This window comes from Cetorhinus maximus, chromosome 10 (assembly GCF_964194155.1).
Source record: "Cetorhinus maximus chromosome 10, sCetMax3.hap1.1, whole genome shotgun sequence".
In the NCBI taxonomy this organism is placed as follows: Eukaryota; Metazoa; Chordata; class Chondrichthyes; order Lamniformes; family Cetorhinidae; genus Cetorhinus; species Cetorhinus maximus.
In genome coordinates, this window is record NC_135888.1 from 133,048,926 (window position 1) to 133,067,328 (window position 18,403).

The following is an 18,403-nucleotide window of genomic DNA, read 5'->3' on the forward strand; positions in this document are numbered from 1 at the left end:
TAGCATTCTTTTAGATATCACCACCTTCAACACCTCTTTGTTCTTTTGTCTGTGACATCTTTTGATTATCTGCTCCTATCACTGCTTGCTTGTCCCTACAACCACCCCCCCTCTCCCCCCGTCCCCACCTTAAACCAGCTTATATTTCACCCCTCTCCTAATTTTACTCAGTTCTGTTGATGGGTCATGAGGACTCGAAACATCAACTTTATTCTTCTCCGCCGATGCTGCCAGACCTGCTGAGTTTTTCCAGGTAATTCTGTTTTTGTTTTGTTGTAGAAGATAAGTTAGGTTTGAAATGTTAAGTAGGTAAACATGGGGGAAGTTTTAGAACGTGAGGTAAACGGGACATTTGCATTTTTAAATTAACCAGACTAATTCGAATTCAAAAGAGGGAGTGAAATATTACACCTAGCCAGGGGAAGTTAAGAAAAGTGTGTTTATTTTTCCCAAAGACGACTGGTAAAATTAGTACCATGATGGATTTTATTATTAGAGAGGTAAAAGTCCAAAGACATTGTGAAACAATGGGAATTAGCATTCAAAGGAGAAAATATGTATAAAAGGAGAGAAGGCTGAGTGTAAGGGAAGACATTCCAAGATCTGGTGTGAAAAGCCTTCAGCATTTAATCCTCAAGCTGCTGTCTACAAAGAACTGAAATTAAGAAAACTCACTTTGAATTGGATTTTTCAGGATATTTCGCTTCTTTACCTGGGTCTTTTAAATGTGTGGGTCTTACTGTTGCCTTAACAAAAGTGTAACTGGGAGTTAGATTAACTAGGGGATTTAGAAGTTATCATAGTAGTAATTTGTAGATCTATGTATGTATTTAAAAGCATTTCTCAAGGGGCACAACTCGAAATGTATACAAATTGCAAAACAAGTTGTGGCAGTTGTTTCAAGTTTCGCTTTGGGATTTGAGCAGCTCAGCATTTACCATCGGCTGTGCCATAAGAGGAACCTTGATAAACATGTAGGGAAGAATTGAATAGATGAATTGGGGTGGGCGGACACTGGTAAACGTAGAGCATAAATACCAGCACGGATCAAATCGAATGATGTTGTTTCAGGCCCTAGCCCAGGCTCATAGTCCCAGTGCTACAGTAATAGCAACTCAGTTATTACATACCCAAGAAACAGGGACACAGACAACTGCCTGGTCTTTTATCTTGTGTTTATTGTTTTAAGTCCATATATAAGTTATGCTTTAATACACTAGAATATCACCAACAGTCACAACACAATGGTTACAGGCAGCAGCAAACTCACTTACACCCAGCATCAAGTGGGTAGGGGTTCAATGGGAGAAGAGACAGTGAATCAGGGGGTTCGATAGGGGAAGAAGCTTGGTGTTGGGCAGACAGGTTACTGGAGGTTTGGGGGATCAGTGTTAGGGTGACTGGTTACTGGAGGAGGGGTTAATGTCAGGGAGACAGGTTGCTGGAGGAGGGGTTAATGTCAGGGAGACAGGTTGCTGGAGGAGGGGTTAATGTCAGGGAGACAGGTTGCTGGAGGAGGGGTTAATGTCAGGGAGACAGGTTGCTGGAGGAGGGGTTAATGTCAGGGAGACAGGTTGCTGGAGGAGGGGTTAATGTCAGGGAGACAGGTTGCTGGAGGAGGGGTTAATGTCAGGGAGACAGGTTGCTGGAGGAGGGGTTAATGTCAGGGAGACAGGTTGCTGGAGGAGGGGTTAATGTCAGGGAGACAGGTTGCTGGAGGAGGGGTTAATGTCAGGGAGACAGGTTGCTGGAGGAGGGGTTAATGTCAGGGAGACAGGTTGCTGGAGGAGGGGTTAATGTCTGGGAGACAGGTTGCTGGAGGAGGGGTTAATGTCAGGGAGACAGGTTGCTAGAGGAGGGGTTAATGTCAGGGAAACAGGTTGCTAGAGGAGGGGTTAATGTCAGGGAGACAGGTTGCTAGAGGAGGGGTTAATGTCAGGGAGACAGGTTACTGGAAGGAGAGGGGAGATTAATGTTGGGGAGACAGGTTACTGGAGGAGGGGATTAGTGTCGGGGAGACAGGTTACCAGAGGATTGAAGTTTGATGGGCTGAAAGGCCTTCTTGCTCTTGAATCATATACATTCACACAGTTTAACAATGGCGTGCTGACGACAGGTTAAATGCAGGGAAAGGAACTGCAATAGTGTGAGCAGGAGGCTTGCTGTCACTGCATTTCCCCTTTATGTGCAGCATAAAGACAACGACCAAAGTTCTGAGGTAACAGGTCTTTGAGATTATTACCTGAACAGTAATCAGAGTTAGACTGCGAGCTTGGCAGCAGGTTGCGAGCAGGGGATAAGTGAGCCCAGCGTAAGGAGCATAGGTGTGGAGAACGTTGCTGGCAGGGGGGAGGGGGAGGGGGAGGGCTTTGCCACACCTTCAGGAGCCGGCAGAAAGTGGAGAGACAGCGAGTGTGCACGCGCAAGGTGCTTTGCGTAGTGTGACCATTCTTAAACTGGGCACTATCTTCAGAGATTAGCCAAGTCTGTGAATATATTTTTAAAAAATTGTACAAACACATGCAACAAAATTAAAGACTGCATTTCTATAGCGCCGTTCACCGCCTTGGGATGTTCCAAAGCCTTTCATAGCCATGAAGTAGCTTTAAAGTGTAATCACTGTTGTAATGGTGGGCTGCACTCCCTTCATGTTCTGTCCGTGTCCTTATCAAAGCAATTCCAGCCATTCATTCCACCCAGATTCCCAAGAGGCTCCCAGAGAATTCCAGAAAGATTCCCGCTCATGACACCAAAGACAAATTTCGGGATAAGCAGGGCGTGTTCGATCTGGTTGCACTCCCCTAGTGTCGGCTGCTACTGAGGGGGCGGAGACTTTAAACACCAGTGAGTCAATGAATTTACTGCAATGCGGTCTTGTGTTTTTCAGAGAGGCTCTGGTCCGAGGCTGGAGGCTGCAGGCAACCACTCAAGGCTGTGGAGGAGGGGGTAGGGGAAGGTGCGGTCGCTCGTGGGGAGGCCAGATTCGTTGCGATGGTGAGTCCGGGCACATACCGACACAGGCACTGGGCTCAGGCAGCCAGTGGGCCCAGGGTCAGGTCCACGTGCTGAGTCAGCCAGATGACCTCGGTGCTCTGCTCCCCCTCTTCCAACGGCCGGATTGGCCCGGCCAGATTCTTAAAGTCATAGCGCAACTTGAAGCTAATGTTCACATTGCCGCTCTCCTCCTGCGGGATGACTTTGATGAAGAAGCCAATCTTGTTGGATTTTCGGAAGGCCACAATGCTGCAATGGGAGAGATGAGGCTCGATATTTAGTCAGCAAACCTTAGTCAACCATTGAGCACAGACCATTCAGCCCGTGTGTCTATGCTGGTCTTTAAAAGAGTTATCCATCTGTTGCAGGAATGGGGCTTGCTCCATAATCCTGCAATTGTCTCTTTTCTAGATTTTTATCACATTCCCTTTAGAAAGCTCTGTAAATCTTTTATTGTCCACCATACTGAAGTCGGAGGGGTGGCAGTGAGGGCGCGCCGCACTGACGGAGGGGCCATACTCAGGGTGCTGAACCATGAGGTCTGATGTTGGGTGAAGGTATTATGGGATATGGAGCCAAGGCATTTAAAAAGATCAGGTGTAGGTCACTCACAATCTAACTGAATGGTGGAACAGGCCTGAGGGGCTGAATGGCCTGCTCCTAAGGTTAAACTTGAGTCCTCTTCACAAATCTCAGTGTAAGCCTCCTGTTAACAGGTCAATTGCAAAGCTGTCGATCTAGTCACTTAACCAGAGCTCCAGTGGGGAAAGCCCCAACTTCACTAAGGTTTGTCTTTCGGTCACTGAAGCTCAAAGGGTTGATAACCAGGTAACACTGGCTTGGCCTGCTGGGCTTCCAGGGTTGGTAAATTGTCATTGAAGGGGGTACCAGATGGGGGAGCAGGGGTGGATGGTAACACCAGCCCCAGATGGGAGGTACCAGACTCCACCCACTACTTGCAAAACAGCACCTGGAGTCTGCAGGACTGGGGCCTGGTGAGAAAACAACATGCAAGTGTGTACGTAATGTTCCAGGAATTGGGAAAGGAAACCTTTTAAACCCTAAACGTGATTCTGCTGTCGGTAAAGTTCAGCAGCAATTTCCGTGGCAGGGAAGGATTAAAACAGCCAGTATGCCTGTTCCATGTAAGGTTAGACCCTGCGCCTCAGCTTGTTTGTTGGTTTATCAGCCCCGTTCATCACTTACTCTGGGTCGTCGTGGAAATCCTGTGGCTCAGCCAGTTCATCGTATTCAGCAGCTGCATCTTTCCCAGCGAGGACAATCTCCTTTGAAGGAAGGATAACCTGGAATAGAGATGTAGCAGGTTGGGAATCAGCACCAGCCAATGGCACGGAGTATTTCCTTGTTCAGAAGGTTGGGGTTATTGAATTGAAATGTTTAAAGTGGTTAAGTAATTTGGCAAAGTAGATGTGGGAGAAACATTCCTCTGTGTGGGAGGGGGGGAGTGGGCGATGGAGGAGTCCAGAACAAGGATGTACAATCTTCAAATTAACGCTTGGCCATTCAGGATGTGATCTCAGGAAACAATTCCTCACGTGGAGGGTAATAGAAAACTGGAACTCTATCCCACGAAGGGGTGGGGGTTCTGGGGGGTGGGTACTCAGTCATGTCTTTCAAGATTGAGACTGATTGATTTTGTTGGGGAAGGGTTTTAAAGGTTACAAAACCCAGGCAGGTAGACTGAGTCAAGGTACAAGCTCAACCATGATCTAACTGAGCGGCAGAACAGCTCGAGGGGCCGAATGGCCTCCTAGTCTTGTGACTCTGCTGGAAATAAAAGGCAGGGCAAGTTCATGCTGCGGCCAAGTTCACTCGGCTGAGCTGGGCGGACAATCAGGATGGGCTTTTGCGTCCCAGAGTTAGGAAGTATGGAAGATAAGTCAGAGTATTGAGTGGTGTTGGCTGTAAGACAACTTACAGTGGGTCACACATAGGCACGCCCACAGGTGTGAACTGACAGTGGGTCACACATAGGCACGCCCACAGGTGTGAACTGACAGTGGGTCACACATAGGCACGCCCACAGAACAGCCACTTGGGGCTGGAGAATTGAGTAGCAGAGTTGGAATTGTTCCCTTCAGAAGAGCATGAGAAAAATGATCAAAAACCTGTGAAAGCGAGTCTGTGTTAGGGAAGGGAGGCTCAAGGGGCCAAATGACCTACTTCTGCTCCTATTTCGTATGTTCCATGCACATTTCTTATAAATCTGAAGTTGTCAACTTGACAGTTTGAAATTTTGTAACCGTGACATTTTTGGGAGATGAGTCACAAAAATAAAACAATTAGTAGCTTGGGCTGGGTGTTACTAAGAATGTATCCTATCTCAAACAGATAGATCTAGCTCATAGGTAACATCGTGAACACTCACCTTCAGAACCGAATACAGTAGTTAATTTGCTTACACTTCTAGTCTGAACACAGAGCCAATATCTTCTCCTACTCCTCTCTGACATGAAGTAGTTAGAGACAACCAGAGGAAGAGTGGGATGAGGGAGAAGGACAGGGTTCTGGAGGGCAGGGACACTGGTGGGGGATGGGGGGGGGGAGGGGAGGCGAGATATGGGGTAGAGCAGGGAGGGGTTCGGGGCAGGGGGTGAGGCGGGTGGGGGGAGAGAATTGAGACGATTCAGGTCGAAATATCAGGAAAGATGATTTTCAGTCTCGTGCAAGTAAGTGAGCCCCAATACCAACATTCCAAACAACGTGGTCCAGAAATACAGAGAATAATTTCACAACAGATTGGGAGTTTTAGCAATAAAGCTCTCCCCTTTGGATCAAGTTACCTTTGCGGTGCTGTGCACGTCGTCAGGATCTGCCTCTTCACAGGGCAGAAGAGTAACGTGCGTGAGGTTCTCCACAGGGTTAGTGAGTGTCAGAAGCACTTGGCTCTCCTACAAGCAGAGCACGAAGAAAATAAAACATCAAAGCCCACTCCCCATTCTGACCAACTGCAAACCCCACCCCCACCCTCCAGCCTCCTCGCCACCCATGTCCTCCTCCCAAACAAGCTCTCCTTCACACACACACCTCCGCCTGACCAGGACAGGACAGGAATTGTTTGGGAGAGCCTGGACCATTCCCCCAGGGTTGCAGCACCAAAACTGACCAAGAGTCAATTAAAACAGAGGCTGAGATTATAAATACATTCCATAAAGAAACAAAGAAAATATTAATTAAAATTTGAGTAAAAAAAAAACTCCTGATATTTCATTGAAATTGATTACAAATTACAGGGTAACAGAATATGTTTGAGCAGATAACTTCAAATTAATTCACTTAAAAACTGAATAAATTGAATTATCAGGAGTGGATTGCACAAGATTCCTCTTTGTGACTGTACACTCAAATTAAAATTAATTAGAATTGAACACAGGTTAGTAAAACAGTACTTACCTTCATGAAGCGCAGGTTGGGAATGGACAGAATTCGGACCTCTGGAATATAGTTCCTGCAAAAATAAAAAAATTGAAACAGGAACAGGCTGAGTTTCAAAGGGCTTAAATGGAGAACAGGCATCAGTTTCACAGTTCCTGAGCTTTGGTCCTTGACTAGCTGGTTGTTCACAAACATGTAGAAAGTGCAATTATACCCAGACGGCAAATTTACAAAATACAAAACTCAGTCATCCATCTTCCAACTCTCCCTAAAATCCTCAGATAAACTGAAAATCCTATTGCGTCTTTCATAATCCTAGGATACCCCAAAGCACTTTATAGCCAAAAAAAACTTTTCAAGTGTAGTCACTGTGGTAATGTAGGAAGTGTGGTTGCCAATTTGTGCATAGCAAGCTCCCACAAACAATGATGTGATTCTGTGACATTTATTGAGGGATAAATATTAACCCAAGAACCAGGTTAATTCCCCTCCTCTTCTTCAATATAGCACTATGGGAATTTGTACACCCACCTCAGAGGATAGACAGGGCCTGAGTTTAACGTCTCATCCAAGAGATGGACTGCGCTAATTCAAACATTCAACTCTGGTATAAACTGGCACCTGAACAAAAATGAGTGTTTTGTATTTAAAACTAAGGCCCTCGCACGGCTGCTGGGACCCAGCAGCAGCAACCCCTTGCACGGCTGCTGGGACCCTGCAGCAGCAGCAACCCCTTGCACGGCTGCTGGGACCCTGCAGCAGCAGCAGCAACCCCTTGCACGGCTGCTGGGACCCTGCAGCAGCAGCAGCAGCAACCCCTTGCACGGCTGCTGGGACCCTGCAGCAGCAGCAGCAGCAACCCCTTGCACGGCTGCTGGGACCCTGCAGCAGCAGCAGCAGCAGCAACCCCTTGCACGGCTGCTGGGACCCTGCAGCAGCAGCAGCAGCAACCCCTTGCACGGCTGCTGGGACCCTGCAGCAGCAGCAGCAGCAGCAACCCCTTGCACGGCTGCTGGGACCCTGCAACAGCAGCAGCAGCAGCAACCCCTTGCACGGCTGCTGGGACCCTGCAGCAGCAGCAACCCCTTGCACGGCTGCTGGGACCCTGCAGCAGCAGCAGCAGCCACCCCTTGCACGGCTGCTGGGACCCTGCAGCAGCAGCAGCAGCCACCCCTTGCACGGCTGCTGGGACCCTGCAGCAGCAGCAGCAGCCACCCCTTGCACGGCTGCTGGGACCCTGCAGCAGCAGCAGCAGCCACCCCTTGCACGGCTGCTGGGACCCTGCAGCAGCAGCAGCCACCCCTTGCACGGCTGCTGGGACCCTGCAGCAGCAGCAGCCACCCCTTGCACGGCTGCTGGGACCCTGCAGCAGCAGCAGCCACCCCTTGCACGGCTGCTGGGACCCTGCAGCAGCAGCCACCCCTTGCATGGCTGCTGGGACCCTGCAGCAGCAGCAGCCACCCCTTGCACGGCTGCTGGGACCCTGCAGCAGCAGCAGCCCCCCCTTGCACGGCTGCTGGGACCCTGCAGCAGCAGCAGCCCCCCCTTGCACGGCTGCTGGGACCCTGCAGCAGCAGCAGCCCCCCCTTGCACGGCTGCTGGGACCCTACAGCAGCAGCCCCCCCCTTGCACGGCTGCTGGGACCCTACAGCAGCAGCAGCCCTTACACGGCTGCTGGGACCCTACAGCAGCAGCAGCCCCCCCTTGCACGGCTGCTGGGACCCTACAGCAGCAGCAGCCCTTGCACGGCTGCTGGGACCCTACAGCAGCAGCAGCCCTTGCACGGCTGCTGGGACCCTACAGCAGCAGCAGCCCTTGCACGGCTGCTGGGACCCTACAGCAGCAGCAGCCCTTGCACGGCTGCTGGGACCCTACAGCAGCAGCAGCCCTTGCACGGCTGCTGGGACCCTGCAGCAGCAGCAGCCCTTGCACGGCTGCTGGGACCCTGCAGCAGCAGCAGCCCTTGCACGGCTGCTGGGACCCTACAGCAGCAGCAGCCCTTGCACGGCTGCTGGGACCCTACAGCAGCAGCAGCCCTTGCACGGCTGCTGGGACCCTACAGCAGCAGCAGCCCTTGCACGGCTGCTGGGACCCTACAGCAGCAGCAGCCCTTGCACGGCTGCTGGGACCCTACAGCAGCAGCAGCCCTTGCACGGCTGCTGGGACCCTACAGCAGCAGCAGCCCTTGCACGGCTGCTGGGACCCTGCAGCAGCAGCAGCCTTCAATAAGGTCAGTTGCCGACTTAATGCATGCCTAATTTTAACAATGGACAATGAAATGCCAGTTGTCCTTTTCCTGGCCCATTAACTCGGTCACTAGCTCCTTAAGAGGTTCACCTGCCTTTTGGAAAAAACAAGAAACCCTCAGTGCTGATCTCCTGATCAACGCTCTCTGACAGCAAGCATGGTTTTTTTTTTTTCCTTCCCCCCATGGTCAGGGTGTTTCTGGCAGCCTCAGAGAATGAGAGGATGAACTGTTACAGCACGATGTGCCTCCGCAGTCTGCGTAGCCAAAGTAAAGTCAATCGCATCCCCTCAGGGAAACACGCTTTGCGTCAACAGGACATACCACTCTCTGCTGCACTCAACACACTGGAAATCTGGAACCATTGCGTGTGAGAGATTGATTAATCACAGGAACACTGCGCAGATTATTAATACAGCATTACCTTACACTGGGACGGTCAGCTTAGAGCACCATCATACTCCCAGCTGATTATTACAACCCCCTACATCCAGGGAAGGTTAGAAGTGATTTTGTACGCTAGGGAAGGATAATAAAAGGGAACAGGAAATAAGCAGTGCCCCTAGTACTTCACCTCCTCAATGTGATGCTGGCACCTGCAGTAAAAGCGATTAGAAGACATTTATTTTACACAAAATGTTTCTTTTAATGTAAGGGGCAGGTCCCTGGTACCACATGGTGATAACTGCTGCAAGGGAAGGAGTTGAAGCTATTCAGCCCAACCAGCTGGTCTCCAGGATGGCAACTGCTCTGTGAAAACTGCAGAGACATTCGGCTGCGCAACTTCTCGCCTCTCGTGAGCTCCATCCTCGCGTACTAGTAACACAAGCCACCAAACCAAACAATGCCAATCAGAGACAGCTGCTGATGCAATTATAAATATTTACCTTCAAAGAAATATATTTATATTAAAAGGCACCAATACCAACGAAAATACAACATTTGTGCAAGGTGGTGCTCATTGGAGCGCATCTGGAGTATAGTGTATAGTACTGGTTTCTTTACTTAAGGAAGGATGCAAATAGGTTAGAAGCAGTTCAGAGAAGCTTTACCAGACTAATAGCTGGAATGGGCGGGTTGTCTTATTAGGAAAGGTTGGGTGGGCTAGGCTTGTGTCCGCTGCAGTTTAGAAGAGCAAGAGGTGATTTGATTGAAACATATAAAATAAAATCCTGAGGGGACTTGACAGGGTGGATATAGCGAGGACGTCTACCCTTGTGGGAGAATCTAGAACTAGGGGTCGCTGTTTAAAAATAAGGTGTCGCTCATTTAAGACAGAGAAGAGAATTCTTTTCTGAGGGTAGTGAGTCTTTTGAACCCTCTTCCTGAAGAGGTGATGGAAGCAGAGTCTTTGAATATTTTTAAGGCAGAGGCAGATGGATTCTTGATAAACAAGGGGGTCGTCTTCTTATCGTGTCCACGGACAGTCTATACATGGCCCAGCCAGAACTGGACACATTTTTGCGCCTTGTTGTTGAATTCGGCAAGATCTGCAACAAGGGGGTGACAAGTTATCGGGGGTAGGCAGGAGGTTACAATCAGATTAGCCATGATCATATTGAATGGCGGAACAGGCTTGAGGGGCTGAGTGGCCTACTCCTGCTCCTAATTCATTTGTTCATGTGTTGGCCTCTCTTTTAAGATTATACAGTAAGCAAATAGAATGTGCTGTCGGAAAAGGCAGTGGAAAAAGTTTCAATTGTAACTTTTGAAAAGGAATTGGACAAAACCTTGTGAAGGACTATAGGGCAAGGACAGGGGCATGATGGGCCGAATGGTTTCCTCCTATGCTGAATGATTCTATGAAGTCAATCCTTATTTATATTAATTGCACATGGGATTTCTACCACCACTAACACCATTACCCCAAATCATGCTGACTGCTTGAAGATGAACTCCCTGGGGAAGTAAAGCCATGAGCCAACAGAAAAAAGTTACATCGCTGAATTTGGACCCTGATTCTGATGAAGAGTGCATATCCACAACTTGATAAGCAGCCTTTTCTCAGGATACTGTTACAAACATTGAACTTTACAAGAGGGTGATGTTTTAAAATGTCTCTTTTAACTTAAGGTAAAACAGAGTATCCTAGATAGTGGGGATAGTGATCACACTAACTCCGCCCGGAGACACACCCATATGATCCAAACAGAAACCAATTGAAAATCAAGTGGCTGTTTTCGCACGTTGACACAGAAATAGGGACAGCTGCTTTCTAGACACAGAGGCAAAGAATTTACTGCCGTGGGGGAGTAGCAGCAGATACTGCAGTAAAGAGCAGGGTGAACTGTTTTTGGGTTAACAGCTAACAGAATGTTTGAAAAAGCTGGCTTTCTGTTCCAAAGGAAGGGAACAGGACTGACGAGACTTTGAGAATTAAGGAATAAGGAGTCATCGAGGTGGAACTCTGTTCTGGAATACTCACTCAGAGTGGAACGATTTTTGAAGGACATCGGGAGATTCAATCTGGTATACCAGGAAGCAGTAAGCCTGCTGGAAGCTGACGGTGCCGAGACCTAATCTTGTATTGCTACCCATCAGCCAGAAGCATGGCGTAAAGTAAAAACATGTTGTACAGTATATTTTGATTGAATAGTTAATGAAAAAGTACTTTTTCTTTATGCTGGTGCTTTAGTTGCCTGTTAAGTAGTGTCTGACTCATGTTAATTTTAGTTTGTTTGTTACATTCAAGGTCTTAAAATGTAAAATCTTATCCTTCAATTCTACCCATCAGCTGCTGGGAAATTCATCACTTTCTAAAAGTTATTGTTGTCTATGGGGATTGTAACAATACTCACCAGCCTGGCGCGCAGTTCGGGCAGTCCCTTATTTTCTCTTTTTATATTAATCTCTGTACTACATCTCACTGGGCTCATGTATTACATATCAAACTACCCCCATCAGTTCCATGCATTTTAAACGCTCAGTCAATGAGATGGGTGTCCTTGGAGCTTGTTCAATGCAATGTGGTAATCTCACTGGGCAGTGACCTTCCAGCAAAGAGGGAAGGGAAAGATGGGAGCTACTCACAAGAGTTAAACCTGATATCGTTCATTGCAGAGCACAGACTTTGCTTACTGTTGGATGTCACGGGTCCAGCGTGTGCTACGCATCAGGCTGACATGGACAGATGGGTTATTTTACAGCGTTTTCACCCCTAGGATGCAGCCGATGGTAGACGCTACTGAACTCACTCAAATTTCAGAGCTGAGGAGCCTCATTGTGCTGGTGCTAGCATTAGCTGCACACTGTAATGAAATACTCATCTTTGTTCTCTATCCCCTTTTCCAAATGTCTAATTCTCATTTCTATGACTGTGTTTCAAAAGCCACTTGCACTAACGCATCCCATATCCTAATACTCGGCAGCAAAGCATTTCCTTTAAACTCCCCCTGAAAGTGCTAGTTTTAGTTTAGCCCTCTTGCCTGAGAATGTTGTGGGTTCAAGTCACACTCCAGAGATTTGAGCACATAATCAGTCTAAGGGGGTGCTGCAGTATCAGGGGTGTTGTCTTTCAGATGAGATATTAAACTGAGCAACCGCCCCCCCCACCACCCACCACCCAATCTACCCTCGTGGGTAAGGTTCCACAGATACCGCATGAACTGTCAGTTCTTCCGACGTCTGAGTCAATATTCCACCCTCAACAGAACCAGAAAAAGAGTGTAACTGGTCATTTATCTCATTGCTACTGATGGGACCTTGCGGTGTGCAAATTGCAAGATGCCAGTCAACGATTGTGATGTCATGTGGGACAACCTGAGAACAAATATAAATGCAAGGTTGTTTTCTAAGCTTACACAATAGTCATAAATTAACCCACCCTATTATCAGTAACCTTTCACTGTTTACCCTCTCAAATCTTATGACTAAAACTCCTTCTTTAATTGTCTCCATAGACTCAGTCCTTTAATCATCTCCAAACTCAGCTTTTTCAAGTTGATCTCTCCAATGTTCAACTTGCTGATATTATCCATGAAGCCGCATTATGCTTGTTCCACAGCTCCAATATCTTTTATGTACTGCAATGGGATGTCCAGAATTGCACACAGTGCTCCAACAGTGGTCTAGCCAATGTCATGTTGACGAATCAGCCTTGGGAAGTGACACCAACGCAGAGGTAGGTATAGAAATCAATGAGAGGGCTGATATACTTGAACAAATTAGCATTGAGAGGGAGGAGGTATTACCAGTTTTAGCGGGCTTAGAAGTGGATAAATCCCAAGGCCCAGATGAGATGTATCCCAGGCTGCTGTGGGAGGCAAGGGAGGAGATTGCAGAAGCCCTGATATTAATTATCAAATTCTCTCCGGCCACAGGAGAGGTATTATTCAAGAAGGGTGGTAGGGATAAACCAGGTAACTATAGGGCATTGAGTCTAACATCAGTGGTAGGGAAACTTTTGGAAAAAATTCTGAGGGACAGATTAACCTCCACTTGGAGAAGCAAGTATTAATCAAGGATAGTCAGCATGGCTTTGTCAAGGTGAGATCATGTCCAACAAATTTGATTACATTTTTCGAGGAGGTGACTAGGTGTGTAGATGAGGGTAGTGTAGTTGATTTAGTCTACATGGACTTCAATAAGGCTGTTGACAAGGTCTAGCATGGGTGACTGATCAAGGAGGTAAGAGCCCATGGGATCCAGGGCAATTTGGCAAATTGGATCCAAAAGTGGCTTTGTGGGAGGAGGCAGAGGGTAATGGTCGAAGGTTGTTTTTGTGACTGGAAGCCTGTGTCCAGTGGTGTACCGCAGAGCTCGGTGCTGGGTCCCTTACTGTTTGTAGTGTACATTAATGATCTAGACATGAATGTAGGAGGTATGATCAGTAAGTTCGCAGATGACACAAAAATTGGTGGTGTGGTAAATAGCGAGGAGGAAAGCCTTAGGCTACAGGACGATATAGACGGGCTGGTCAGATGGGCAGAGCAATGGCAAATGGAATTTAATCCTGAAAAGTGAGAGATGATACATTTTGGGAGGACTAACAAGGCAAGGGAGTACACGATGAATGGCAGGAAGTACAGAGGATCAGAGGGACCTTGGCGTGCATGTCCATAGATTCCTGAAGGCAGAAGGACAGGTAGATAAGGTGGTTAAAAGGGCATATGGGATACTTGCCTTTATTAGTTGAGGCATTGAATACAAGAGCAGGGAGGTTATGATGGAGCTGTATAAAACGTTAGTTAGGCCACATCTGGAGTACTGGGTGCAGTTCTGGTTGCCACACTGCTGGAAGGATGTGATTGCACTAGAGAGGGCGCAGAGGAGATTCACCAGGATGTTGTCTAGGCTGGAGCCTTTCAGTTATGAAGAGAGACTGGATAGGCTATGGTTGTTTTCCTTAGAGCAGAGAAAGCTTAGGGGGAAACTGATTGAGGTGTAGAAAATTATGAGGGGCATTTAAAGGGTAGATAGGAAGAAACATTTCCCCTTAGTGGAGGGGTCAATAACCAGGGGGCATCGATTTAAGGTAGGGGGCAGGAGGTTTAGGATTTGAGGAAAAAAAATTTCACCCAGAGGGTTGGGAGGGTATCTATAACTCACTGCCTGAAAGTATGGTAGAGGTGGGAACCCTCACAACATTTAAGGAAGTATTTGGATGAACATTTGAAACGCCATAGCATACATAGCATAAGGTGGATTCAAAATTGACTTAGTTATAGGAGACAGAGGGTGATGACAGAAGGATGCTTTAGTGACTGGAAGCCAGTGTCCAGTGGCGCACCACAGGGATCTGTGCTCGGTCCCCTATTATTTGTCATTTATATAAACGACATAGATGATTATGTGAGGGGTAGGATTAGTAAGTTTGCGGATGATACAAAAATTGGCCAGGTGGTTAACAGTGAGGTTGAGTGTCTTGGGCTACAGGAAGATATAGACGGGATGGTCAAATGGGCAGATAAGTAGCAGATGGAATTTAACCCTGAAAGGTGATACACTTTGGAAGGAGTAATTTGACAAGGAAGTATTCAATGAATGACATGACACTAGGAAGTTCTGAGAAACAAAGGGACCTTGGCGTGTGTGTCTATAGATCTCTGAAGGCAGAGGGATATGTTAGTGGAGTGGTGAAAAAGGCATATGGGACACTTGCCTTTGTCAATCAAGGCAGAGATTACAAAAGTAGGGAGGTCATGTTGAAGTTGTATAGAACCTTGGTGAGGCTACAGCTGGAGTACTGTGTGCAGTTCTGGTCGTCACATTATAGGAAGGGTGTGATTGCACTGGAGGGGGTGCAGAGGAGATTCACCAGGATGTTGCCTGGGATGAAACATTTAAGTTATGAAGAGAGGCTGGATAGACTTGGGTTGTTTTCATTGGAGCAGAGGAGACTGAGGGGCGACCTGATCGAGGTGTACAAGATTATGAGGGGCATGGACAGGGTGGATAGGGAGCAGCTGTTCCCCTTAGTTGAAAGGGTCAGTCACAAGGGGACATAAGTTCAAGGTGAGGGGCAGGAGGTTTAGGGGGGGTGAGGGGAAAAACATTTTTACCCAGGAGGGTGGTGACAGTCTAGAATGCACTGCCTGGGAGGTTGGTGGAGGCGGGTTGCCTCACATCCTTTAAAAAGTACCTGGATGAGCACTTGGCACGTCATAACAATCAAGGCTATGGGCCTAGTGCTGGTAAATGGGATTAGGTAGGTAGGTCAGGTGTTTCTCACGTGTCGGTGCAGACTCGATGGGCCGAAGGGCCTCTTCTGCACTGTGAGATTCTGTGAAGACTACAGGCCAAGTGCTAAAAAATAGATTAGAGTAGATCAGGGCTTGATGACCGGCATGGACATGATGGGCCAAAGCGCTTTCTGCGCTGTAAAACTCTATGACAGATCCACTAGATGTTAGGATCTGTGTTAATGGTGCAACATTCGGAATTGGCAGCATCTTACACCCAATGGAACACTGAGCCGAGGCCTCCTGGCCCTGCAAAGACATTTACTCTGGAGTTTAGCAGCAGGAGCAATGCACAATTGCTGCTGCAATATAGTATTTACATGTTCAAAGTGAACAAGATGCAAGTAACAACCAAAGTTACTGAAAACCAAACCCAGTTACAATTCTGATTTGTCTGAAAAGGCCAATGCCGTACCGAGAAGGTTGATGTGTGATTGTAAACACTCATGGTAATAAAAGCTGCAGGCAGACAGACATTTAACACTACATATAGTGCTCTGACTGACTCCAGGTCAATAAACCCAGGGCTCAGTTGAGGTCTGCATCAGTTTTGGCTTTCAAATGGATTCAAGTAAAACAGAAAAAACCACTTGAAGGCCCGGGTGGCGGAGGGTGGGGGGCTGCGTGTGAACTGAACGTGATGGAGACTAAGCAGAAGTCACCAATTTCTGGTTAGAATTGCGAATAATGTTAAAGTAAGGGTTATAATCACGGAGCTGGATCATGACCTCCCGCTTGGAGTACAGTAGAACTCCCTAAAGCATACGGTCTTGTGTGACTTTGGTCTCGCACTGCAAGGAACCTAACTCTGGGTGCAGCATGGAGCATAGTTTTAGAGAGTGCTCAGAAGGCGTGCCAACGCCTCCTGCAACCTCCTGGCCACTTTACAAACTGTCTTAATTGTCGAGAAATTGTACCACACAAATGGGATATTGCGGAGCCGCTGCTAGGGTGTAAAAATGTTACGTTCGTTTTTAAAAAAAAGGTGCAAAGAAATCTTTCCAAGTGCTGAGGTCCCACACTTCCTTACACTATCCAGATGGCCCTGGGCTGTCCAAATGACAGGAAGAAAGTGTAAAAAGGAGACCAACAGGTTTCCTGCAGACTCGCAGTTTATAGCATACCAAATTAGTTTTTAATCAAACCCGACAGGACTCCAAGCAAGTCATCAATTTTTTTTTCAAAATACGGATCTCTAAGATGCAATTGCCACCTGCAGAAACTTTCAGATGTGTTTTTAAAATCTCCAAAGGTTTAAATGCTTGGCCTTGCTGATCTATGCTGACGTAGATCCTGGGCTCAGCTCAGACCAGACTGGCGTCTCTCTTATGAACAAGTATATCTGCAGAGTTGATGCGATGGAAGTCACGCAATCATTGACTAAACCACCTCCACTCATTCAGCATTTGCAAAAAAAACCATTTCCTTATTTTTCTAACTGAAGGTGGCACCCCCATAGTGCGTTAACTGCAGGGTAAAACCCTATTGTTGAAAGCTTCTATGCCCAGTGAGTGTAGGCAAGCTACCCTAAGGATACATTTGACTTTGCTCTGTCTCACACTGAGACAGGAAGGTGTCACACTGTACCCCATAGCTGAGACATTTCTACAATCTCTCTCGCTAATCTCTACAGTTATTTGTATACAACTCTGGCACCACAATGCATCTCAGCCCCAGATTCTGTTGATGCAAAATGTCAAATTTTAACAACTAATTTCAACTCTGCTTTACTGAAATATCATTTTTGATCAGGGTTCTAATCCTCTTTTCACAGATGCGAATTGCCATGATATCTAATATGTCAATACAGCAAGATATTTTCACGTGCCTCGTTATTTGAGGGGAGCGGTGATAAGGCCATCAAAGTTAAATACTGCAATGAGAGATGACTCAGAGCATTTATGGTTCCTTCTCAATGCATGCTCTCCATTAAAGAGCTCGGATTCCAATCTGAGACTCAATGCAGTATTACCATTTAAGTGGAAAACTCCACGTGGTTGGCTAAATTCAAGCCATTCTCCATCTATGCTTGTTCTCACCTACCCTAATTACAATAGTAACCACACTTTCAAGTGCTTCACTGGCAGTAAAACCCTTTGAGACAAATTAAAAGCAAAATACTGCAGATGTTTGGAGGTCTGAAATAAAAACAGAAAGTGCTGGAAAAACTCAGCAGGTCTGGCAGCATCCGTGGAAAGAGAAGCAGAGTTTACGTTTCGAGTCCAACATGACTATTCTTCGGAACTGAAACCCTTCGAGACATCTTGAGATTGCAAAAGCTTCTGCTGAAATCTTTTTTTACACAGCACTAACCTAGAGAATGTTCAGAACAAGCAAAAAACTCAACAAACACCGTCCAAAACAAAGCCAATAACTCCTTTATATCAATGGCCTGTGTACAATGTTTTGTTTGATATTCTGGTTGCATTTCACAAGTCATATGCAAAGATGTCAGGAGTATTTCTGTTGGGTGCAACTAGTCACTAAATAAATGTGGATTTTTTTTTGTTTAAAAGTTTGAGAAAAATTAAACAGCCATTTTAGACCTGAGAAATATAAAAAATTACAAAAGGATAGGACAGAGTAGATGGAGACAAAGTTTCCAATGAGTGAAGGGGTTTTAGAATAACAAAACATAGATGTAAGATTAATGAAAATTTAGGACAGAGAGCAGGAAAAACCTTACACATTAAGAGTTGGGAGACTGGGGAATGCACCAGTATTTGAATCAGAAACCATGGCATCATTTAACAATAGGTTGAATAGGGAAAGCAAAGGAATGGAGGGGGGAGCGAAGGAATTTTGGAAAAGGATAGGCACACGGGATTAGGACTACCCCTCATGAGGGATAAACAGCACAATTTATGTGTTGCAGTTTCTATCTAACTTATATGACACGTGAGCCCATGAGTTTTTAATTCCAATCTGTTAAGGCCACACTTCCTTTTCCCACCAATGAACAGCACAGCATGGAATCGAAAGCCAGGTCTTGGCAAAAAGAGCCATTTACTCACACAGCGACCAGCTGGATCTTGAACTTGATGGAGGTTGGGTTAAACTCAGGCTTGCTCAAGTTGTGTTCACATTT

General features: G+C 46.8%; 1 protein-coding gene across 1 annotated transcript in view; it reads right to left on the reverse strand.

The window, feature by feature from the left end:
• Nucleotides 1–1,158: 1,158 nt before the first annotated feature.
• The window catches only part of dctn4 (dynactin 4), a 46,814-nt gene continuing 29,569 nt past the window's right edge, over nt 1,159–18,403 (reverse strand). Inside the window, exons 9-13 of the mRNA XM_078551185.1 lie at nt 18,330–18,403; nt 6,409–6,463; nt 5,799–5,906; nt 4,201–4,298; nt 1,159–3,243 (exon numbers count right to left, since the gene is read on the reverse strand). Coding sequence (XP_078407311.1) covers nt 3,030–3,243; nt 4,201–4,298; nt 5,799–5,906; nt 6,409–6,463; nt 18,330–18,403 — 549 coding nt within the window. The 3' untranslated portion in view covers nt 1,159–3,029. The remainder of the gene's footprint in view (nt 3,244–4,200; nt 4,299–5,798; nt 5,907–6,408; nt 6,464–18,329) is intronic.